Source organism: Salmo salar, chromosome ssa22 (genome assembly GCF_905237065.1).
Source record: "Salmo salar chromosome ssa22, Ssal_v3.1, whole genome shotgun sequence".
Taxonomy (NCBI): domain Eukaryota; kingdom Metazoa; phylum Chordata; class Actinopteri; order Salmoniformes; family Salmonidae; genus Salmo; species Salmo salar.
This window is the reverse complement of record NC_059463.1, coordinates 3,440,986-3,466,753: the sequence shown is the minus strand read 5'-3', so window position 1 is coordinate 3,466,753 and position 25,768 is coordinate 3,440,986. Positions and strand designations below refer to the sequence as shown.

The window sequence follows — 25,768 nt, the reverse complement described above, 5'->3', positions numbered from 1 at the left end:
GGAGCATGCCCAGGCGTTGTAGGGAAGTCATACAGGCACGTGGAGGCCACACACACTACTGAGCCTCATTTTGACTTGTTTTAAGGACATTACATCAAAGTTGGATCAGCCTGTAGTGTGGTTTTCCACTTTAATTTTGAGTGTGACTCCAAATCCAGACCTCCATGGGTTGATATATTGGATTTCCATTGATTATTTTTGTGTGATTTTGTTGTCAGCACATTCAACTATGTAAAGAAAAAAGTATTTAATAAGATTATTTCATTCATTCAGATCTAGGATGTGTTATTTTAGTGTTCCCTTTATTTTTTTGAGCAGTATTTACATATGTTACATTTGCTGAAAATAAATGCATTTGACAGTGAGGACTTTCTTTTTTTGCTGAGTTTATTAGCAGGTTGGAAAAAGTAGCCTATCACTGGTTAGCTGTTAATGCTTAGCCTACATGCTAAAATAACAAGCCATTATTGTTGCATGTTTGAAATTTTAAATGTGTTTCTGAGAAATATTTAATCGGATGCATTTTGAATTTACATGTTGCGGGTCCGTTACTGTATCACATTAAGACGGGCAGGTGCCGGATCAGTTCTTTTGATATTGCAGATTGTTGTGGTTTTGAAAACCGCTGATCCGCGCATCACTAGTCAGTGTCTGTAGTAGGCTTACTGGGCTACCTTTCAAGCTGATATCATGCGTCAAGGCTCTTCCCTCTCCATTCCCAGCTTTTTAATGTGAAAGAAACCCCACAGACGGCCATGGAAGAGGAGGTGGGGGCCTTCACCAAGCTCATCGAGGCCATGGGCTTCACAGGACCTCTCAAATACAACAAATGGGTAAGTGCCTCTAGCATTCACCAAACCACTCAAATGTCCATCCACTGCAGTTCTTCATACAGCATTACTGTAAGTCTCTCGCAAGTAACGTCTATGATTTATCAGCTCACGCTTTAATCTATATGTAGGATGTCATGTTCAATGATGTATTGAGGTTCAGTTGTGAAGGACAGCGTTTCAACCGACATCTACACACAAGATGCATCCAAAAGTATGTGTCCCGAAATGGGAGTTGTTGCAACTCTCTCGTTGTTTTAGACCTATCGTTAATTTAGTTCTGATTTTAAAAACAGTGATGTTTAACAAATGCCGGTGTCACATTGAATGCACACATTCCCATCTCTAAAGACAGGTCTTGCACTTAAATGTCCATCCTGGTTACAGGGGGATGAGGCTTATGAACCCCAGCAGGGGAGCATTAACGCTGTGGTGAACCAGGAATCTTCCCTGTGGACGAGCCAAGTACCTCCATGGGTTAGGGGTGACAATGCATTCTAAAACCACCCTCTCATGGGTTGGGCCCAGACCTGGGTTCAAATAGCCTACCATTTGAAATCATTATAAATACTTTAGCTGTGCTTGATTGAGCTTCCCTATTGCAATGGAACCGATAGAAAACGGCAAACCCCGCCCATCTGGGACTAAAGAAAACACTCAAAATATGTGAAAGGTTTCAAATAAAGCTAGGTCTGGTTCCTAATGTTGTTAACTCTGGGCTGGGCCCTAGATTTTAAATGGGTCCCTGAGATGTTTTTCTGGCCAGGTTACAAGGACAGAAAAGCGTATCTGACTAGGTATAGCCTAAGCAATTAGAGGTCGACCGATTATGATTTTTCAACGCTGATACCGATTTTATTGGAGGACCAAAAAATGGCGATACCGATTAATCGGCCGTTTTAAAAAAATATTTTTTATTATTTATTTATTTGTAATAATGACAATTACAACAATACTGAATGAACACTTATTTTAACTTAATATAATACATAAATACTATCAATTTAGCCTCAAATAAATAATGAAACATGTTCAATTTGGTTTAAATAATGCAAAAACAAAGTGTTGGAGAAGAAAGTAAAAGTGCAATATGTGCCATGTAAAAAAGCTAACGTTTAAGTTCCTTGCTCAGAACATATGAAAGCTGGTGTTTCCTTTTAACATGAGTCTTCAATATTCCCAGGTAAGAAGTTTTAGGTTGTAGTTATTATAGGACTATTTCTCTCTCTACGATTTGTATTTCATATACCTTTTGACTATTGGATGTTCTTACAGGCACTTTAGTATTGCCAGTGTAACAGTATAGCTTCCGTCCCTCTCCTAGCTCCTACCTGGGCTCGAACCAGGGACACATCGACAACAGCCACCCTCGAAGCAGCGTTACCCATGTAGAGCAAGGGAAACAACCACTCCCAAGTCTCGGAGCAAGTGACATTTGAAACGCTATTAGCGCGCACCCGGCTAACTAGCTAGCCTTTTCACATCGGTTACACAAGCCTAATCTCGGGGGTTGATAGGTTTGAAGTCATAAACAGCGCAAAGAATTGCGAAGAGCTGTTGGAAAACGCACGAAGGTGCTGTTTGAATGAATGCTTACGAGCCTGCTGCTGCTCAGTCGGACTGCTTTATCAAATATCAAATCATAGACTTAATTATAATATAATAACACACAGAAATACGAGCCTTTGGTCATTACTATGGTTGAATCCGGAAACTAGCATTTCGAAAACTAAACGTTTATTGTTTCAGTGAAATACAGAACCGTTCCGTATTTTATCTAACGGGTGGCATCCCTAAGTCTCTAAATATTCCTGTTACATTACACAACCTTCAATGTTATGTCATAATTATGTACAATTCTGGCAAATTATTTACAGCCTTTGTTAGGAATAAATGGAGTTCGCAGTGAGCCAGGCGGCCCAAACTGCTGTGTATATACCCTGACTGCTTGCACGGAACGCAAGAGAAGTGACACAACTCCCGTAGTTATAAGAAATTCATGTTAGCAGGCAATATTAACTAAACATGCAGGTTTAAAAATATATACTTGTGTATTGATTTTAAAGAAAGGCATTGATGTTTATGGTTAGGTACATTGGTGCAACGACAGTGCTTTTTTCGCAAATGCGCTTGTTAAATCATCACCCGTTTGTCGAAGTAGGCTGTGATTCGATGAGAAATTAACAGGCACCGCATCGATTATATGCAACGCAGGACACGTTAGATAAACTAGTAATATCATCAACCAAGTGTAGTTTGATCGTTTTTTATAAGGTAAGTTTAATGCTAGCTAGCAACTCACCTTGGCTTCTTGCTGCCCTCGCGTAACAGGTAGTCAGCCTGCCACGCAGGCTCCTCGTGGAGTGCAATGTAAGGCAGGTGGTTAGAGCGTTGGACTAGTAACCGGAAGGTTGCAAAAATGAATCCCCGAGGTGACGAGGTAAAAATCTGTTGTTCTGCCCCTGAACAAGGCAGTTAACCCCCGTTCCTAGCCGTCATTGAAAATAAGAATGTGTTCTTAATCTGACTTGCCTAGTTAAATAAAGGTGTGTTAAAAAAAAATATATTTTTTAAAAAGTCTTCAAATCGGTGGCCAGAAATACCGATTACCGATTGTTATGAACACTTGAAATCGACCCTAATTAATCGGCCATTCCGATTAATCGGTCGACCTCTGTTAGCAATATGGTAATAGCCCCACCTTGCCCTCTGAAGGTTTGTCATATTACACCTATCCAATCCACTCAGATTTCTACAAGTGTGTAGGGAGTATCAGAGGATGGTGTTTTAAAGTGGTAATCAACAGTTGAAACAAGAAGAAAGTGCCCTCCCCTCCCCTGTTCGGGGTGAAACACTGAGGGATGGGGCTGGAGAAATGTAAATTCATAGAACTATGGATACAGACTGACCTGCCATGATATGAACATTTATATTTTTAACCAGGGGCTGGAACCCAAGTTTATTTTTCAATCGTTTCATTCTGAACAGAAACACTTTTTTTGTGTGTTCCACTGTTCCGACCAGTGGAACAGCATCAACTCAACTCGCCGTGTTTGGAGGAGGAGGAATGCTGCCTATGACCCCAAGAACACCATCCCCACCGTCAAACATGGAGGTGGAAACATTATGCTTGCGGGTGTTTTTTTGCTAAGGGGACAGGACAACTTCACCGCATCAAAGGGACGATGGACGGGGCCATGTACCATCAAATCTTGGGTGAGAACCTCCTTCCCTCAGCCAGGGCATTGGGTCGTGGATGGGTATTCCAGCATGACAATGACCCAAATCACACGGCCAAGGCAACAAAGGAGTGGCTCAAGAAGAAGCACATTAAGGTCCTGGATTGGCCTAGCCAGTCTCCAGACCTTAATCCCATAGAAAATCTGTGGAGGGAGCTGAAGGTTCGAGTTGCCAAACGTCAGCCTCGAAACCTTAATGACTTGGAGAAGATCTGCAAAGAGGAGTGGGACAAAATCCCTCCTGAGATGTGTGCAAACCTGGTGGCCAACTACAAGAAACATCTGACCTCTGTGATTGCCAACAAGGGTTTTGCCACCAAGTACTAAGTCATGTTTTGCAGATGGGTCAAATACTTATTTCCCTCATTAAAATGCAAATAAATGTATACATTTTTTGACATGTGTTTTTCTGGATTTTTTTGTTGTTGTTATTCTGCCTCACTGTTCAAATAAACCTACCATTAAAATTATAGACCGATCATTTCTTTGTCAGTGGGCAAACGTACAAAATCAGCAGGGGATCAAATACTTTTTTCCCTCACTGTAGCTAACAAGCTTATTTGTTTAGAGCGGTACCAGAATTAAAAACACATCTTACCTTTTTGTAGTTAATAAATCCAACGTGAAATGTGATAACTAGGCCTATAGTATCGTTAACTAGCATTGAAAAAGTTAAACCGTTCCTCTCTAGCTAATAAAAAATCTCTCTCCCCATCTTCTGAATCATGATTGTAACGTCAGTTTAGTAGCCTAGGCTTAGGAGGGGCAGGTAGCCTATATATGCATACACGCTGGCAAAGATTTTCAGCTTGCAGGCAGACACTGAAATAAGTTTCTGATTGACAGTTATGCCTTTGCATAGACACATTGTTGCGTTTTTTTGTGGGTCTAGATAAAAATACAAGTGTTATACATCGGTTTAAAGACTAACTTCTTGTTAATCCAACCACGGTGTCAGATTTAAAAAATACTTTACGGCGAAAGCAAACCATGCGATTATCTGAGAACAGCGCCCAGCAGACAAATCATTACAAACAGTAACCAGCCAAGTAGACGAGTAACAAAAGTCAGAAATAGCGATAAAATTAATCACTTACCTTTGATCTTCATATGGTTGCACTCCGAAGACTCCATGTTACACAATAAATGTTCGTTTTGTTCGATAATGTCCCTCTTTATGTCCAAAAACCTCAGTTTTGTTGGTGCGTTTTGTTCAATAATCCATTAGAACAAAGCGCGGTCACAACAGACAGATGGAAAAATCTGTTCATAGAAACATGTCAAACGATGTTTAAAATCAGTCCTCAGGTTGTTTTTGTCATAAATAATCAATAATATTTCAACCGGACAAAAGCTTCGTCAATAGAAAACGAGAAACAAGAAAGGTACGCTCCCAGTCACGCGCTGGACTTATGTCTGGAAATTTCCACTGGTCTCTCATTGAAAGTGCTGTTTCTCCCTCATTTTTCAGAGTAAAAGCCTGAAAAAATGCCTAAAGACTGGCCACATGTAGAAGAAGCCAAGAGATCGTGAACTGGGTCTTAAGTCTTTGTATGGTGGATAGGCTTTCAATGGAAAAACAGGCATTTCAAAATAAAAGCACTTCCTGGATGGATTTTCCTCAGGTTTTCGCCTGCCATATCAGTTCTGTTATACTCACAGACATTATATTAACAGTTTTGGAAACTTTAGTGTTTTCTATCCAAATCTACCAATAATATGCATCTCCTAACTTCTGGGCCTGAGTAGCAGGCAGTTTACTTTGGGCATGCTTTTCATCCAAAATTCCAAATGCTGCCCCCTACCCTAGTGAGGTTAACTGGTACTCATACTTTTAAAATAACGGGTCTGTTCCAGAACAGTATGGCTCTTCGGTTCCAACCCTCGGTTTTAACAATGTTTTGAGGCTATATAGTGTTTATTTACATTGACTTTGTTTACAAACATTGGAGTAAAACAAGCTTATATTTTGGGTTCTCATGGAGTGTGACAGTTGAACTAAGCTCATGAGGCATTTATAACTTATATTCTTCAAGAATCAATGGGTATATATTATTCATTTATAAGTCTGAAAATGGATGTAGCAACTGCAGATTGCCCCTTTTAAGTCAGAGCTGTCATTTACCTCTTGTCTGCACTACTGCTCAATTTGCACATGGACTTTGTCACCACTGCTACAAGGTCTTAGAACAGCAGAAGGTAGCTTAATTTAGATCAGCTTGAAAAGCCTTCCTCTGAACCGTGTCTTACGGTTTAAGTTGGTATGCCTTTTGCATTTGACACCAAACCAACTCCAAACCATAGCCTGTGCTGTGAATGGGTAGCAGCAGAGTTCCTAAATGAACGTTGACTCGCGTGCACAGCAGCGGAGGCTGCGCTCAAAGAGGGCCTCCCATGCCAGCACCAAGCTTACCCAGAATGCCCGGACGGAGAGAGATTTACCCATGATTCACAATCCACTCTTCTTATGCCACCACCCACCTTGGGCCAAAGCCCTCTGCTTTTATTATGTGTGAACTTTGGTTTATATTTTGGAGAAGTTAAAAGGAAAGTGGAAAGTGTTAAGGTGTGGGATACTCTTTAGGTCTTTGTTGTCTTATCAACTTATTGCTACGGTCTGTTTTTGCAGAAAATCAAGATTGCTGCCTTGCGCATGTACACATGCTGTGTGGAGAGAATCAACTATGACGAATTTTTTGAAAGTAAGTATTTACCTGTATAGATTCAGATTCCTTCTATGTAGTTAATTCCTTCTATAGAGTTCATCACCTGAGGTAGCCTATTAGTCCAGCCAGATGCCAACAGGTCTTTTGTTGATAATTAATTGAACATAAGCAATTGATTTAATAAGTCATTGACAGGTTAGAAATCTATGACTGAGATGTAGTTGTGCTAGTCTTTGAGTACATTTCCATAGCTTTGAGAACAATGGCCGCGTGGACCTTACCAGTCCTATGGATGGAGGGAAGGGCTGCTTGGGCTTATCGACCCAAACTCCCAGAGTAACTTCACATCAACACGACACCCCAAGTGCCTAAAGGGACCCTTTCATCGGCATCCTGAAAGATTAATGTGACACTTTACAGGCTGGTTGGGCTGTTTTCTTTAGCGGGTGGGGGGATGGAATGTAAGCCGGTCTTGGCTGACACGCCCCTCTGATCTTTCCGTCCACAGAATGCTCCCTCCCCGACACGCTCAACTCCTGGTTCCTGGTGGCACAGCTCCATGTCTGGTGAGTACCTCTGTTACACCCCCTCTACAGGCCCTCCCAGGCCAGGTTTACTTAGCTTTTGCCACCCTCTGTTAAATTTGAAACACTTTTGGGAACTTCAAGTTCCCATGACGAATCTGTGACTGTGCCTTTATTTTCTACTTCGACCTCAATTCTGTGTTCTTTCAGTTTGGCTGTTTGTCTCCCATCTGCTATTCCTTTGAAGTCAAATCTAGACTTTCAATTGGTATTAAGATTTTGTATTTTCTGATAAAAGGATTTGACATAGGAGACATTCTAGGCATGAGCGCCAATGACGTCTAAATCAAATTGTATTGGTCACATACACGTATTTGGCAGATGTTATTGCAAGTGTAGCAAAATGCTTGTGTTCCTAGCTCCAACAGTGGAGTAGTATCTAACAATACACACATCTAAAAGAATGGAATTAAGAACTATATAAATATTAGGACGAGCAATGTTGCCGTGGCTTTGACTAAAATACAGTGAAATGAGTAAAGCAGTATATAAACATTATTAAAGAGACTAGTGTTCCATTATTTAAGTGGCCAGTGATTCCATGTATATGTATACGATCTACTACTGCAGTACATAGAAATGAAAGAACAAAAGTAATGGCAGGGGTTGTAACGGTAAATAGGATGGGGGGGGCAGGTCCCAATTCAAATCCCTTTAAGGTGCAGGGTGGTAGCCGGCTAGTGATGACTATTTTAACATTCTGATGGCCTTGAGATGGAAGCTGTTTTTCAGTCTTTCGGTCCCAGCTTTGATGCACCTGTACTGACCTCGCCTTCTGCATGATAGCGGGGTGAACAGGCCGTGGCTCAGGTGGTTGATCTTTTTGGCCTTCCTGTGACATCGGGTGCTGTAGGTGTCCTGCAGGGCAGGCAGTGTGCCCCCTGTGATGCATTGGGAGACCGCACCACCTCTGGAGAGCCCTGTGGTTGCGGGTGGTGCAGTTGCCGTGCCAGGCGGTAATACAGCACAACCGGGTGCTCTCAATTGTGCATCTGTAAATGTTTGTGAGGGTCTTAGGGGCCAAGCCAAATTTCTTCAGCCATCTGATGTTGAAGAGACGCTGTTGCGCCTTCTTCACCACACTGTCAGTGTGGACAATTTCAGATTGTCAGTGATGTGTACACTGAAGAACTTGAAGCTTTCCACCTACTCCACTGGGCAGACCGCACCACCGATGCGGATAGGGGCGTGCTCCCTCTGCTGTTTCCTGAAGTCCACGATCAGCACCTTCATTTTGTTGAGGGAGAGGTTCTTTTCCTGGTACCACTCCACCAGGGCCCTGACCAGCTCCCTGTCTATGTATAGAGTGCAGTGGTAAGGGCTTAATTGTTTAGGTATGTTTCTATTTGGATAAGAATTGTTTAGAGGTAAATCTTGCCATCTTGATTTTCCAAGAGAAAAATCTAACTGGGTGTCATCCATATACTCTTATTTTAGAATAACCTAACCTCACCACCCTTTTTGCATCTGTACTCTCAAGCCCCAGGTAGTTCAGGTTACATGCCTTGAGTTAACACATGCCTTGGTATTTGATCCAGGCCTGGGAAAGAAAGGTATGCATGCATGAGCTCATCAGAGTTGGGTGATAAATTGCGCTGCCATGAACCTCTTCATCAAACATGCCCACCACTCCTCTGACTTCCTGTCAAAGCTACTTTCCTGCCACTAATTCTGTTGACTTTGGCATGCGGGATGACATAAGCTCCAAAAGCCAGGCCTGGACTCAATCAAAACTGCTGTGCGCATATGAGGCTAAACAATCTTCACGCTATTAAAATGGTGTCATGATGTGGGAATAATGCACACGAATACAGATTCATACTCACACTGGTTTAGGTTATTTGCATTTGGATCCAAGAACCAGTGAGTGAAAATGTAGAACAACCACAGATTCAGTTCTATTGACTTAATCAGCTACCCGTTTCAGAAATTGCACAGTACTAGTCAGAATAAAGCCCATTAAGAAAAGGGTTGTGTGTGTGTGACCCCAACACAGCAGAATCAACATGAACCACTTAAAAGTAGCATTGTTACAATGACAAATTGTAACTTGATGCAAGCATGTGTGACTTGAACATAAATAAATCATGCGTTGATGTCAGAGGATTTCCTAGGTATGGTCATGACCAAAAAGTATGTGGACACCTGCTCATTCAAAAATCATGGGTATTAATATGGAGTTTGCTATAACAGCCTCCACTCTTCTTGGAAGGCTTTCCGCTAGGTGTTGGAACATTGCTGCGGGGACTTGCTTCCATTCAGCCACAAGCATTAGTGAGGTTGTGCGATTAGGCCTGGATCGCAGTCTGTTCCATTTCATCCAAAAGATGTTTGATTGAGGTCAGGGCTCTGTGCAGGCCAGTCAAGTTCTTCCATGCCAATCTCAACAAACCATTTCTGTATGGACCTCGCTTTGTGCAGGAAAGGGCCTTCCCCAAACTGTTGCAACCACAGAATCGTCTAGAATGTTATTATATGCTGTCGTGTTAAGATTTCCCTTCACTGGAACGAAGGGGCCTAGCCCGAACCATGAAAAACAGCCCAAGACCATTATTTCTCCTCCACCAAACTTTACAGTTGACACTATGCGTTGGGGGCAGGTAGCTTTCTCCTGGCATCCGCCAAACTCATTTGTCCGTCCGACTGCCAGATCGGGAAGTATGATTCATCACTCCAGAGAACACGTTCCAGTGTCCAATGGTGGCAAGCTTTACACCACCAGCCAACGCTTGGTATTGTGATCTTAGGCTTGTCAGCCATGGAAACCCATCTCATGAAGCTCCCGACTAATAGTTCTTATGCTGACTTTGCTTCTAGAAGCAGTTTGGAGCTCGGTAGTGAGTGTTGCAACTGAGGACAGACGATCTTTATGCGCTACGCACTTCGGCACTTGGCGGTCCCGTTCTGTGAGCTTGTGTGGCCTACCACTTCACGGCTGAGTTGACCGGGGCATTACTAGCAAGGGAGAAATTAATAGGGGAGACATTTGAGGAAGTGAGGTGGCATCCTATGATGGTGCCACGTTGAAAATCACTGAGCTCTTCTGTAAGGCCAATGTTTGTCTATGCCGATTGCATGGATGTGTGCTCAAGTTTTATACCCCTGTCAGCGACAGGTGTGGCTGAATTATCCAAATCCACTAATTTGAAGGGGGGTCCACATACTTTTGTGTATTTACAGTGCACTCAAAGTATTCAGACCCCTTGACTTTTTCCACATTTTGTTACGTTACAGCCTTATTCTAAAATGGATGAAATGTTGTTTTTTTTCCCCTCATCAATCTACACATAATACCCCGTAGTGACAAAGCAATAACAGGTTTTTAGACATTTTTGCAAAAGTATATAACATGTAACTGAAATATATCATACATGTGTATTCAGACCCTTTACTCAGTACTTTGTTGAAGCACCTTTGGCAGCGATTACAGCCTTGGGTATGACGCTACAAGCTTGGCACTCCTGTATTTGGGGACTTTCTCCCGTTCTTCTCTGCAGATCCACACAAGCTCTGTCATGTTGGATGGGGAACGTTGCTGCACAGCTATTTTCAGGTCTCTCCAGAGACGTTCGACCGGGTTCAAGTCCGGGCTCTGGCTGGGCTACTCAAGGACATGGGCTACTAAAATTTCCAAGAAACTGTCTTCGCTTTGTCATTATGTGATTGTTTGTAGATTGAGGAGGAATAAAATTGATTTAATACATTTTAGAATATGGCTGTAATGTAACAAAATGTGGAAAAGGGGAAGTTGTCTGAATACTTTCCGAATGCACTGTATAGTGTATCTCAAGTTGGGTATTGGCCCTTTAGGGTAAGAGGCTGTCCTTCCCTGTCAGATAAGGTGTTAACTCTGTTCTCCCCTGTAGGATGTGTCTGGTGAGGATTAGGCAAGAAGGCCGTGAGGGGAAGTACATGTGCCGCTACATCGTCCACTCAATGTGGGAGGACGTGGAGCAGAGGAGCAAGATCATGGGGGTAAGTCCCTCAAACTTCAACCTCATGTCTTTTCCAGTCTAAAACCTGGGACCGCATCTATCAAGCATCTGAAAGAAGTAGTGCTGGTCTAGGATTAGATTCCCTCTGCCAGTGTAATCTTTTTCATAATGACTTAAAAGCCAAAACTGATCCTATGATCAGACAGCTGATAATGGCTCAACTTAACCTTCTGATAGGATGGATGGAGTTTCTACCATTTTGCTTTCTCAATACCCATTCAGTAATTTCAGGTCAAGATTACATGACGTTTTTAGTAGCAGAGAAAAAAATCGGGATTTATTACATACTGAAAATCTCCATTGAATCAGTGTGCCCAAAAGGTACCACTGGGAGGACAGAGGGAAACTTCTGCGTATTGCTTTTAATATGTGCATCATGCATCTTGTAGAATACACTGACATCTGTTGCAATCACAAAGCATCCTGTATTATCTTTAGGCAGAGACAGGGAACTGCCAAAATAATGGGAACACTTGAGTAAATTAGGGATACTAAGTATATTAAAAGCAGGTGCTTCCACGCAGGTTGTGGTTCCTGAGGTAATCAACTTCCCATCATGCTTAGGTTAAAGTATAAAAATGCTGGGCAGGCCAAAATTATTTTGGCTACCATGGCTGTACCCCCATAGGATGACAACGCCCCCTTCCACAGGGGAATGAGTGGTCACTGAATGGTTTGATGAGCATGAAAACAATATGCAATGGCCTTCTGTCACCAGATCTCAACTCAATTATTGAACACTTATGAGTTTCTGTAGTGGCCCCTGAATGGTGTTGCATCCCTCCAATAGAGTTCCAGACACTTGTAGAATCTACATTGTGTTCGGAAAGTATTCAGACCCCTTGCCTTTTTCCACATTTTGTTACTTTACAGCCTTATTCTAAAAAAAAAAATTTTTCCCCTCATCAATCTAGACACTACCCCATAATGACAAAGTAAAAACAGGTTTTTAGACATTTTTGCAGAGTTATTAAAAGTAGAAACCTGAGATCACATTTACATAAGTATTCGGATCCTTTACGCAGTACTTAGTTGAAACGCCTTTGGCAGCGATTATAGCTTCGAGTCTTCTTGGGTATGATGCTACAAGCTTGGCACACCTGTATTGGGGGGAGTTTCTCCCATTCTTCTCTGCAGATCCTCTCAATCGCTGTCACGTTGGAAAGGGAGCTAGCTATTTTCAGGTCTCGAGGTGTACGATCGGGTTCAAGTCCGGCCTTTGGCTGGGCCACTGAAGGACATTGAGACTTGTCCCGAAGCCACTCCTGCGTTGTCTTGGCTGTGTGCTGAGGGTCGTTGTCCTGTTGGAAGGTGAACCTTCACCCCAGTCTGAGGTCCTGAGTGCTCTGGAGCAGGTTTTCATCAAGGATCTCTCTGTTCTTTGCGCCGTTCATCTTTCCCTCGATACTGACTAGTCTCCCAGTCCCTGTCGCTGAAAAACATCCCACAGCATGATGCTACCTCCACCATGCTTCAACTAAGGAGTGGTGCCAGGTTTCCTCAAGATGTGACGCTTGGCATTCAGGCTGAAGAGTTCAATCTTGGTTTCATCAGACCAGAGAATCTTGTTTCTCATAGTCTGAGAGTCCTTTAGGTGCCTTTTACTGAGGAGTGAGTTCTGTCTGGCCACTCTACCATGAAGGCCTGATTTGGTGGAGTGCTGCGGAGATGGTTGTCCTTCTGGAAGATTCTCCCATCTCCACAGAGGAACTCGGCAGCTCTGTCAGAGTGACCATCGGGTTATTGGTCACCTCCCTAATCAAGGCCGTTTTCCATCGATTGCTCAGTTTGACTGGGTGGTTCCAAACTTCTTCCATTTAAGAATGATGGAGGCCACTGTGTTCTTGGACCTTCAATGCTGCAGAATTGTTTTGGTGTCCTGCCCCAGATCTGTGCCTTGACACAATCCTGTCTCGGAGCTCTACGGATAATTCCTTCCTCCTCAAGGCTTGGTTTTTGCACTGTCATGCACTGTGGGACCTTACACAGACAGGTGTGTGTGCCTTTTCTAAATCATGTCCAATCCATTGAATTTCACCACAGGTTCACTCCAAGTTGTAGAAACATCTCAAGGACGATCAATGGAAACCAGATGTACCTGAACTCAATTTCGAGTCTCATAGCAAAGGGTCTGAATACTTATGTAAATAAGGTATTTCTGTTTTTTAACTGTTTTTGCTTTGTCATCCAATTGGTGAGATATTGTGTAGATTGATTAAATATTTTTCCTTCTTAATCTTAGAACAAGGCTGTAACTTAACAAAATGTGGAAAAAGTGAAAGTGTCTGAATACTTTCCAAATGCACTGTATGCCTAGGTGCATCAACTGTTCTGGCTCTATACCTTTTCTTCCTCTTTCTGCTGGTCCAGCCACTTTCTTTCACTCTAAATGTCAAGCTTCTGCCTCTAACCCTAGGAAACTACTTTCCACCTCCTCCCTCCCTCTCTGTGGATGACTTTGTGAACCACTTTGAAAAGGTTGAAATCTGCTCCTCATTCACTGCCTATTGAGGCCACTGGTCCCACTCACACAGAAAGACCCTACGCCTTGACCTCTTTCTCCCCTCTCTCTCCAGATTAAATCCTGCAACTAGTGAGGTCCGGCTGCCCGAGAATCTGCCCGCTCGATCCCATTCCCTTTTCCAGATCATCTCTGGAGACCTCTCATTCCTTATCAACTCATTACTGGCTGCATCCCCTCAAGAATCCAACACTCGACCCTTCTGAAGTCATAACTACAGACCCACTGCTGAGTGGCTTAGCAGTCTAAGGCACTGCATTGCAGTGCTTGAGGCTTAACTACAGACCTGGGTTCAATCCTGGCCGTGACCAGGAGACCCATGAAGCCGCACACAATTTGCCCAGTGTCGTCCAGGTTAGGGGAGGATTTGGCTGGACGAAATGTCCTTGTCCCATCGCACACTAGCGACTCATTGTGGCGGGCCCGGTGCCTGCAAGCTGACTTCGGTCGCCAGTTGGACGGTGTTTCCTCCGACACATTGGTGCGGCTGGCTTCCGGGTTAAGTGAGCAGTGTCTCAAGAAGCAGTGCAGCTTGGCAGGATCGTGTTTCTGAGGATGCATGGCTCTCAACATTCGCCTTTCCGAGTCCGTAGGGGAGTTGCAGCGATTAGACAAGACTAACTACCATTTGGATATCACGAAATTTGGGAGAAATGGCGCCGGAGATGGCACACCGTTTTACGGTCTCCTAACCAATTGTGCTATTATGTGTATTTTTTTTTAGAGGTATTTGAACATTATTTTGTACATAATGTTACTGCAACTGTATCTTACGGCAGAAAAGAGCTTCTATATATCAGGACAGCGATCACTCACCTCGGATTAGACGAAGATTGTTTCAACAACAACAACAGCAGCAAGCAGGACTCACACGATATTCTCCAAACTCCCCACAGGGCAGACATCCCAATTATTCGCAAAAGAAAGCGACGCAGAGGAAGAAGAGCCGGTTGCCTCGTCCGGACCCGCAGAAGGCAACTAGGAAAGCTGCCGTTACCGTCAATATTACTCGCCAACGTGCATTCATTGGACAATAAACTAGACGAGGTTCGATCACGAATATCCTACCAACGGGACATCAAAAACTGTAATATCCTGTGTTTCACGGAATCGTGGCTGAATGACGACATGGATATTCAGCTAGCGGGATACACGCTGCACCGGCAGGATAGAACGGCACATTCCGGTAAAACGAGGGGGGGGGGTGGTCTGTGCATATTTGTAAACAACAGCTGGTGCACGAAATCTAAGGAAGTCTCTAGATTTTGCTCGCCTGAAATAGAGTATATTGTGATAAATTGCAGACCACACTACTTGCCAAGAGTTCTCAGCTATACTTTTCGTGGCTGTTTATTTACCACCACAGACAGATGCCAGCACTAAGACCGCACTCAGTCAGCTGTATAAGGAAATAAGCAAACAGGAAACCACTCACCCAGAGGCAGCGCTCTTAGTGGCCGGAGACTTTAATGCAGGGAAACTTAAACCAGTTTTACCAAATCTCTATCAACATGTTAAATGTGCAACCAGAGGGAAAAAATTCTAGATCACCTGTACTCCACACACAGAGGCGTGTACAAAGCTCTCCCTTGCCCTCCATTTGGTAAATCCGACCACAACTCTATCCTCCTGATTCCTGCTTACAAGCAAAAATTAAAGCAGGAAGCACCAGTGAATCGGTCTTTAAAAAAATGGTCAGATGCTAAACTACAGGACTGTTTTGCTATCACAGACTGGAACATGTTCTGGGATTCTTCCAATGACATTGAGGAATACACCACATCAGTAACTGGCTTTATCAATAAGTGCATTGAGGACGTCGTCCCCACAGTGACTGTACATACATACCCCAACCAGAAGCCATGGATTACAGGCAACATTCGCACTGAGCTAAAGGGTAGAGCTGCAGCTTTCAAGGTGCGGGACTCTAACCCGGAAGCTTACAAGAAATCCCGCTATGCCCTGCAACGAACCATCAAACAGGCAAAGCGTCAATACAGGGATAAGATTGAATCATACTACACCGGCTCATCGGATGTGGCAGGGCTTGAAAACTATTACAGACTACAAAGGGAAGCACAGCCGCGAGCTGCCCAGTGACACGAGCCTACCAGATGAGCTAAATTACTTCTATGCTCGCTTCGAGGCAAGCAACACTGAGGCATGCATGAGAGCATCAGCTGTTCCGGACGACTGTGTGATCACGCTCTCCATAGCCGACGTGAGTAAGACCTTTAAACAGTTCAACGTTCACAAGGCTGCGGAGCCAAATGGATTACCATGACGTGTGCTCCGGGCATGTGCTGACCAACTGGCAGGTGTCTTCACTGACATTTTCAACATGTCCCTGATTGAGTCTGAAATACCAACATGTTTCAAGCAGACCACCATAGTCCCTGTGCCCAAGAACACAAAGGAAACCTTCCTAAATGACTACAGACCCGTAGCACTCATGTCCGTAGCCATGAAGTGCTTTGAAAGGCTGGTAATGGATCACATCAACACCATTATCCTAGAAACCCTAGACCCACTCCAATTTGCATACCGCCCAAACGGATCCACAGATGATGCAATCTCTATTGCACTCCACACTGCCCTTTCCCACCTGGACAAAAGGAACACCTATGTGAGAATGCTATTCATTGACTACAGCTCAGCATTCAATGCCATAGTACCCTCAAAGCTCATCACTAAGCTAAGGAACCTGGGACTAAACGCCTCTCTCTGCAACTGGATCCTGGACTTCCTGACGGGTCGCCCCCAGGTGGTGAGGGTAGGTAGTAACACATCTGCCACGCTGATCCTCAACACTGGAGCTCCCCAGGGGTGCGTGCTCAGTCCCCTCCTGTACTCCTTGTTCACCCACGACTGCATGGCCAGGCACGACTCCAACACCATCATTAAGTTTGCTGACGACACAACAGTGGTAGACCTGATCACCGACAACGAGACAGCCTATAGGGAGGAGGTCAGAGAACTGGCCGGGTGGTGCCAGAATAACAACCTATCCCTCAACGTAACCAAGACTAAGGAGATGATTGTGGACTACAGGAAAAGGAGCACCGAGCACGTCCGCATTCTCATCGACGGGGCTGTAGTGGAGCAGGTTGAGAGCTTCAAATTCCTTGGTGTCCACATCAACAACAAACTAAAATGGTCCAAACACACCAAGACAGTTGTGAAGAGGGCACGACAATGCCTATTCCCCCTCAGGATACTAAAAATATTTGGCATGGGTGCTGAGATCCTCAAAAGGTTCTATATCTGCAACATCGAGAGCATCCTGACCGGTTGCATCACTGCCTGGTATGGCAATTGCTCGGCCTTTGACCACAAGGCACTTCAAAGGGTAGTGCGTACGGCCCAGTACAAGGCAAGCGCATAGCAAGCAGTACCGGAGTGCCATGTCTAGGACAAAAAGGCTTCCCAACAGTTTTTACCCCTAAGCCATAAGACTCCTGAACAGGTAACCAAATGGTTACATGGACTATTTGCATTGTGTGAGGTAGTATGTACATGAATGTATAGTTAAAGTGACTATGCATATAAGATAAACAAGAGAGTAGCAGCAGCGTAAAAGAGGGGTTTTGCGCTGCTGCTACTCTCTGTTTATCTTATATGCATAGTCACTTTAACTATACATTCATGTACATACTACCTCAATTGGCCCGACCAACCAGTGCTCCCGCACATTGGCTAACCGGGCTATCTGCATTGTGGTCCACCACCCGCCAACCACTCTTTTTACGCTACTACTACTCTCTGTTCATCATATATGCATAGTCACTTTAACCATACCCATACATGTACATGTACCTCAATAAGCCTGACTAACCGGTGTCTGTATATAGCCTTGCTACTCTTATTTTCCAAATGTCTTTTTACTGTTTTATTTCTTTACTTAACTACACACACACACCTTTTTTCGCACTATTGGTTAGAGCCTATAAGTAAGCATTTCACTGAAAGGTCTACACCTGTTGTATTTGGCGCACGTGACAAACTTTGATTTGAAAGGTAATGCAAAAAAAACTACAGACCCTTTTTTTTCTTTACGAAATACTAGGGTGTGCTGACTTTTACCAACTCTCTCTCAGAATGATTTTCAACCGAACCGGTCAGGCTTCAAGACGGGTCACTCAACCGAGACTGCTGTCCTCTGTGTCACGGAGGCACTCTGTACTGCCAAAGCTGACTCTCTCTCTATCTCTGTTCTCATCCTCCTAGATGTATCCGCTGCCAATTAGATCCTTTTCTCCACCCTCTCAGGGCTGGGCGTCTCAAGCTTTGCACACTCTTGGATTGCATCCTACCTTGCAGGCTGCTCCTACCAGATGACGTGGAGAGGATCTGTGTCTGCAGCATGTACCCTCACTACTGGTGTCCCTCCGGGCTCAGTTCTAGGCCCTCTTCTCTCTCTCTACGCCAAGTCACTCGGCTCTGTCATGTCCTCACATGGTCTCTCCTATCATTGCTATGCGGATGACTCTCAACTACTTTTCTACTCCCCTCCCCCCCCTTTCTGACACCCAGGTGGCGACTCGCATCGCTCCGTCGTGCCTGCAGATATCTCGGCCCACCACCTCAAGCTCAACCTTGACAAGACTGAGCTGCTCTTCTTCCCAGAGAAAGCCTGCCCTCTCCATGACCTCTCCATCATGGTGACTACTCCAGTGTCCACTTCCCAGAGTGCAAAGAACATTGGCGTGACCCTGGACAACATCCTGGCATTCTCTGCAAACATCAAAGCAGTGACTTGCTCCTGAAGTTTCATACTCTACAACTGCTCCTATCGCACATAGGAAGCGGTGCAGGTCCTAATCCAGGCATTTGTCATCTCCTGCCTGGACTACTGCAACTTGCTGTTGACTGGGCTCCCCGCTTGTGTCATCAAACCCCTGCAACTTACCCAAAATGCTGCAGCCCGACTGGTGTTCAACCTTCCCAAATTCTCCCATGTCACCCCGCTCCTCCGCATACTCCACTGGCTTCCAGTTGAAGCTTGCATCCACTACAACACCATGGTACTTGCCTAAGGAGCAGTGAGAGGAACGTCCCCTCCCTACCTTCAGGCTATGCTCAAACCCTACACTCCAACCCGAGTACTGTTCTGTAATTTCTGGTCTCTCTTACCCATACAGGAGGGCAGCTCTTACTCAGCCCAGTCAAAGCCCCAATGGTGGAACCAGCTTCCTCCTGAAGCTATCTTCTGAAAACATCTAACCCCCCCCGGACTGACTTTACTGATAGCTAATTTAAAGCCAGCAGCACGCCACCCTGCATCCCACTGCTGGCTTACTTCAAGCTAAGCAGGGTTGGTCCTGGTCAGTCCCTGGATGGGAGACCAGATGCTGCTGGAAGTGGTGTTGGAGGGCCAGTAGGAGGCACCCTTTTCTTCTGGTCTAAAAACATACCCCAATGCCCCAGGGCAGTGATTGGGGACATTGCCCTGTGTAGGATGGGACGTTAAACGGGTGTTCTGACTCTCTGTGGTCACTAAAGATCTCATGTCACTTATCGTAAGAGTAGGGGTGTTAATCCCGGTGTCCTGGCTAAATTCCCAATCTGGCCTTCATACCATCTTGGCCACCTAATCATCCCCAGTTTACAGAAAAATATAAACGCAACATGTAAAGTGTTAGTCCCAAGTTTGACGAGCAAAACTAAAAGATCCCAGAAATGTTCCATAAGCAAAAGCGTTCTCTCATTGTGTGCACAAATTTGTTTACATCCCTGTTAGTGAGCATTTCTCGCTTGCCAAGATAATCCAGCCACCTGACAGGTGTGGTATATCAAGAAGCTGATTAAACAGCATTTTCATCCCCCCTCTCCCCTGTAACTATTCCCCAGGTTGTTGCTGTAAATGTGTTCTCAGTCAATTTACCTGGTAAAATAAGGCTTAAATAAAATAATTTGAGGAAAAATGTACTTACTATCTTAAGATGAATGCACTGTAAATTGCTCTGGATAAGATTGTCTGCTAAATTACTAAAATGTAATGTGGTGGCCCAATGCCATATTCAAGCACTTTGTGTTTCCTTTATTTTGGCAGTTACCTATACATGTGGCTGTCAGTCATGTCAACATGTACAGAGTTGGATGCTGGCCAACAATTTCACCAGCTATATGCACAGTAGGAAAGTCAAATGTCCTGTCCCCCACCGTCTATTCGTTGTAAGGAATGATTTGCCTGGTTATCAAGTCAAGATTCCCCCTTGGAGCTTTAAGTAATACTTTTCTATAACTTTCATGTTGAAGTCTTCAAAATTGATTTATGGTTGACTTGTAATAGAGAAAGATGTCTGACAAATGAAGACCTTCCTTGTAAAACAAATGTCAATGTCTCCATTTTCAAAGGCCATGCCCTCGTATATTTTTTACTGCGCTCACACTAATGTCTGAGGCCGCCTCGATCTTCGCCCATTTTCATGTTTTACTTGCCCATCCAGACAGCTTTTCCATGCGGTAACACCGCTCCTTCTGAGCAGACTGTAAATCAAGAAGGAAAGGTTTCAGCATTGGATTTTTATACGAAAAGCCTCACATTTTCAGGTGTCTGTCTAGGGAAAATGTATTCGGTCATTATCAGTATTATTTAGCCCAACTGAGGCGGCCTAGCTGCTGCCAGCTATTTGGAGTAATCCTCTGTGTGGGCCAGCTTTTACAGGGCGCTGATCCACTACTAAATAGTTGGAATCAGCTGATAGAGCCATCCCGAAACATGAAGCATCTTTGTGTGTCCTGTGTATAGGCCAACAATATTGTACATTGTAGTTCCATACCACGCCAGGAACACCTGAAGTCAAAGGTCGCTGCTCTCCATGCTCCGGTCACCCAAACATGCCTCGTTAAAGCCTGTTTTCCATGGAGGATTTGGGCATCCGTTGGCGTGACTTCATTCTCGACAGTGGTGGGGGAATGAGAACCCGAGCTGTAAAGATTGATAATGACTGCAGTAGCGGGGCCCTCGCTGTAAGCTCAGTCGTATACCTTCTCCCAAAGCTTAACCACTCCTGTGCCCTGGCAGCTCAAGCCTCACTTGGCACTGCCTCAACCTGGCCTCATTTTCCTGCTCCTCTACCCAACTGGCCTGAGGGCACCACCGGGGCAAGCCCATGTAACTCCAGAGGAGAGGGTTACTAAAATGAAGGGACCCCTTGTTCCCCACAGTGTTAACGTGGCACTGAGCAGATGGCTTTGCGAGTGCATATTCTGTCTTTACCTGGACAATGGAGCTACAGACCAGTACAAGGCTGACATATACGGGCTGTTTCATTAAATAGTACCCGCAAAACACCAGTCTCAACGTCAACAATGAAGAAGCGACTCCAGGATGCTGGCCTTCTAGGCAGAGTTTCTCTGTCCAGTGTCCTTTTGCCCATCTTAATCTTTTATTTTTATTGGCCAGTCTGAGGATATGGCTTTTTTTTGCAACTCTGCCTAGAAGGCCAGCATCCCGGAGTCGTCTCTTCACTGTTGACATTGAGACTGGTGTTTTGCGGGTACTATTTAATGAAGCTGCCAGTTGAGGACTTGTGAGGCGTCTGGTTCTCAAACTAGACATTCTAATGTACTTGTCCTCTTGCTCAGTTGTGCGCCAGGGCCTCCCACTCTTTCTATTCTGGCTAGTACCAGTTTGCACTATTCTGTGAAGGGAGTAGTACACAGCATTGTACGAGATCTTCAGTTTCTTGGCAATTTCTCGCATGGAATAGCCTTCATTTCTCAGAACAAGAATAGACGAGTTTCAGAAGAAGGTTAGATACGCAACTAGTCTAACGAAGGCCAGTTTTATTGCTTCTTTAATCAGGACAACAGTTTTCAGCTGTGCTAACATAATTGCAAAAGGGTTTTCTAATGATCAATTAGCCTTTTTAAAAGGATAAACTTGGATTGGCTAACACAACGTGCCATTGAAACACACGAGTGACGGTTGCTGATAATGGGCCTATGTAGCTATTTCATAGACAGTCTGCCGTTTCCAGCTACAATGGTCATTTACAACATTAACAAAGTCTACACTGTGTTTCTGATCAATTTGATGTTATTTTAATGGACAAAAAATGTCCATTAATGTCATTTTCTTTCAAAAACAAGGACATTTCTAAGTGACCCCAAACTTTTGAACGGGTGTGTGTGTTTAAGCTCCCGTCCCCGCAGGAGGCCTTTTGGTAGGCCGTCATTGTAAATAAGAATTTGTTCTTAACTGACTTGCCTAGTTAAATAAAAAAATCTGCAAATATAGTAGCTTAAGTTTCAGATTAGGCATAAGGAAGGTCGTTGGTGTATATAAACTCAGCAAAAAAAGAAACGTCCCTTTTTCAGGACCCTGTCTTTCAAAGATAATTCATAAAAATCAAATTCACTTCACAGATCTTCATTCTAAAGGGTTTAAACACTGTTTCCCATGCTTGTTCAATGAACCATAAACAATGAATGAACATGCACCTGTGGAACAGTCGCTAACACACTAACAGCTTAAAGACGGTAGGCAATTAAGGTCACAGTTATGAAAACTTAGGACACTAAAGAGGCCTTTCTACTGACTCTGGAAAAACACCAAAAGAAAGATGCCCAGGGTCCCTCATCAGTGTGAACGTGCCTTAGGCATGCTGCAAGGAGGCATGAGGACGGCAGATAGATAAATTACAATGTCCGTACTGGGAGATGCCTAAGACAGCGCTACAGGGAGACAGGACGGACAGATGATCGTCCTCGCAGTGGCAGACCACATCTAACAACACCTGCACAGGATTGGTACATCTGAACATCACACCTGCAGGACAGGTACAGGATGGCAACGACAACTGCCCGAGTTACACCAGGAACGCACAATCCCTCTGTCAGTGCTCAGACTGTCCGCGAGAGGCTGGACTGAGGGCTTGTAGGCCTGTTGTAAGGCAGGTCCTCACCAGACCGGCAACAATGTCGCCTATGGGCACAAACCCACTGTCGCTGGACCAGACAGTACTGGCAAAAAGTGCTCTTCACTGACGAGTCACAGTTTTGTCTCACGAGGGGGGATGGTCGGATTTTAGTTTATCGTCAAAGGAATGAGCGTTGCACCAAGGCCTGTACTCTGGCGCGTGATCGATTTGGAAGTGGAGGGTCCGTCATGGTCTGGGGCGGTGTGTCACAGCATCATCGGACTGAACTTGTTGTCATTGCAGGCAATCTCAACGCTGTGCGTTACAGGGAAGACATCCTCCTCCCTCATGTGGTACCCTTCCTGCAGGCTCATCCTGACATGACCCTCTAGCATGACAATGCCACCACGCACAAAACAAGCAGTATGGCTGATTTCCTGAAAGACAGGAATGTCAATGTTCTGCCATGGCCAGCAAAGAGCCCGGATCTCAATCCCATTGAGCACGTCTGGGACCTGTTGGATTGGAGGGTGAGGGCTAGGACCATTCCCCCCTGAAATGTCCGGGAACTTACAGGTTCCTTGGTGGAAGAGTGGGGTAACATCTCACAGCAAGAACTGGCAAATCTGGTGCAGTCCATGAGGAGGAGATGCACTGCAGTTCTTAATGCAGCTGGTGACCACACCAGATACTGACTGCTACTTTTGATTTTGACCCCCCCCCCCTTGTTCAGTGACACATTATTCCATTTCTGTTAGTCACATGTCTGTGGAACTTGTTCAGTTTATGTATCAGTTGTTGAGTCTTATGTTCATACAAATATTTAGGAACAAGTTTGCTGAAAATAAACGCAGTTGGCAGTGAGAGGACGTTTCTTTTTTTTGCTGAGTTTATTAAGTGAAGAAGTGGCCCAAGGCCGCTGCCCTGCAGTATTCCACAGTTTAAAGCATGAGGGGAAGAAAATGTGTAAACCCTTAAACTGATTTTTAATAAATGAGATCACTTTTTTTAAATGAATCCAAAAACACCAGAGATTGCAGCATGTATGTTACTGTGGAGAATTGCACAGAGCAGAGGTTAAGGGACTCATACTTGTCTTTTAGGCCTTGTAATTGTTCTAAGTAAGAGTTCTACTCCTGTCTTATCACACCTGCTCCAAATTGACCTATTTTCAATGCGTGTCTCATCACACCTGAAATGTGAAATTGGGCATGTTGAACCGGTAAAACTAGGTCCTCATCTATTGAGTTCTCAAACCGCTTCCAGGTTACCGTTTTTCAAGCTGCTGAGTTTGTATGGAAGATTCCTCGAGGCGACCTCTGATTTCATTCTTGTCATAGCCTACTGAGTTCTGTTTTACTCCCCTAGTCTATTACAATACATTCATTATCTAAACTCCCTGAGTATTATTAGTGTCCTTGGTGTACCTAATACAGTACTGTATGTAAGTATGAGTGCTGTACCTGTGTATTTATGTAAGGATAGTTTACTCCACCTGCTGGACACACTCAGTGAGTGGCCACAAAGATCCCCTACTCTCAACCTAGTCCAGCACTATAAACTGGCTCCAACAGCTCAAGGAAAAGGTTATTTATATTTCAGGAGGGGAAAGTGTGTGTGCGTGCGCTTGATGTGGAAAATGTGACCAAATTTGAGGAACTCAAGCAAAGCAGTAGCATTGGGACTGTTTACCCAAAATAGTGTTAATACCAACGTAGGTCCTTGCTCTGCAGCTGGCTAACCCATATCCCTCCTTCCCCTCCTCTCTTTCACCCATCTAGATTGATGCCATTCACCGGAAGGAAAGCATGAGGGCTATGACAGAGACTTTCTATGCTGCTATTTTTGGATATGATGAGGTAAGACCTGGCTTTGACCATTAGGGTTATCTTTGCCTCAGCTGTGGCAGATAGTATAAAACACAACACACACTGGAAATGATGACTGGGAATGGAAGGGCCCCAGAGACCAAGCCTGCTTGGGAACAGATCAGCAGCTAGCATGTCGTGGTGCTGTTCTAGGCCTGACTGGTGGAACGGTCCTGCAGGAGCCACTGTGTTCGGTCTGGTCCAGTCCTCAGTGCTATTTGACAACACAGTGAAGACGACAACCATGATTCACCTCTGTGTTGTTGCATTTGAAGGGAATCCTTTCGGACGATGGGGTGCTGGCAGCCGCCCTGTGGAGGAACATTTTCAACCGCCAGTGCGAGGACCCCAGGCAGCTGGAGCTCATGGTGGAGTACGTCCGTAAACAGGTGAGAAAGGAAGATGACCCTCCATATCACCACAGATGGGATACGAGGACCCTAGTCCTCAGTGGTTCCCCAAATAAAGAAAACCAATGTTTTTGGCCTCAGTTTTCAGCCTGCACCCAAAAAGAATCTGCCCTGACTTCAGGTTTTGAAAGACCTGAGGGACGTGGGGACCCCCAGACATTTCACAATTTTGTTGTAGCCCTGAACTAGCTCACCTAATTCACCTATTCAAGGGTTTGATGATTAGTTGACAAGTTAAATCAGGTGTGCTAGTTCTGGAATAGTTCAAATACATGGAATGGCTGGGATTCCTGAGGAAATATTTGAAAAGGGCACTCTAGAGAGCCTAGTTTATATTCATTTTAGTTATTTAAACTGAATGTTTAAATAACAAAAAATAAAGAAAACTAGGCTCTCCAGAGTGGAATTTGAAGACAATTGTTCACAAAAAAAGATTAACATTTCGTCATGTTAAAACTGACACTGGCATGTTCCACAGCTTATGCCAGGTTCGGCAATTTACCTGTCTAACGTCAGCTCGCTTGTGCTGAGGTGGGAGGGATGTAAATATAGGTGTGTCCTTAAAAACATGCACCAATATGCACAACTAAGGATATTTAAGACTGACCAAAAGCAGGTTTATGGGGAACGCGATTGGTTATGGCATTTTATTTTGACAGCAGAGAGGCACACAGTACTGTAGGCTTACATCACTAATGTCAACAGATATCCCAAATCTTTTTATTTACATTTGATATTATTTTGCACAGCTTCTGTGAAAAGTTTGGATTTATGTGCAATGCACATTT

General features: G+C 44.3%; 1 protein-coding gene across 1 annotated transcript in view; it reads left to right on the top strand.

Moving 5' to 3' along the window:
* The window catches only part of uqcc1 (ubiquinol-cytochrome c reductase complex assembly factor 1), a 40,575-nt gene that overhangs the window by 5,470 nt on the left and 9,337 nt on the right, over window positions 1-25,768 (top strand). Inside the window, exons 3-8 of the mRNA XM_014165899.2 lie at window positions 723-833; window positions 6,699-6,771; window positions 7,244-7,301; window positions 11,186-11,294; window positions 24,484-24,561; window positions 24,846-24,959. Of these exons, the coding sequence (XP_014021374.2) occupies window positions 723-833; window positions 6,699-6,771; window positions 7,244-7,301; window positions 11,186-11,294; window positions 24,484-24,561; window positions 24,846-24,959 (543 nt within the window). The remainder of the gene's footprint in view (window positions 1-722; window positions 834-6,698; window positions 6,772-7,243; window positions 7,302-11,185; window positions 11,295-24,483; window positions 24,562-24,845; window positions 24,960-25,768) is intronic.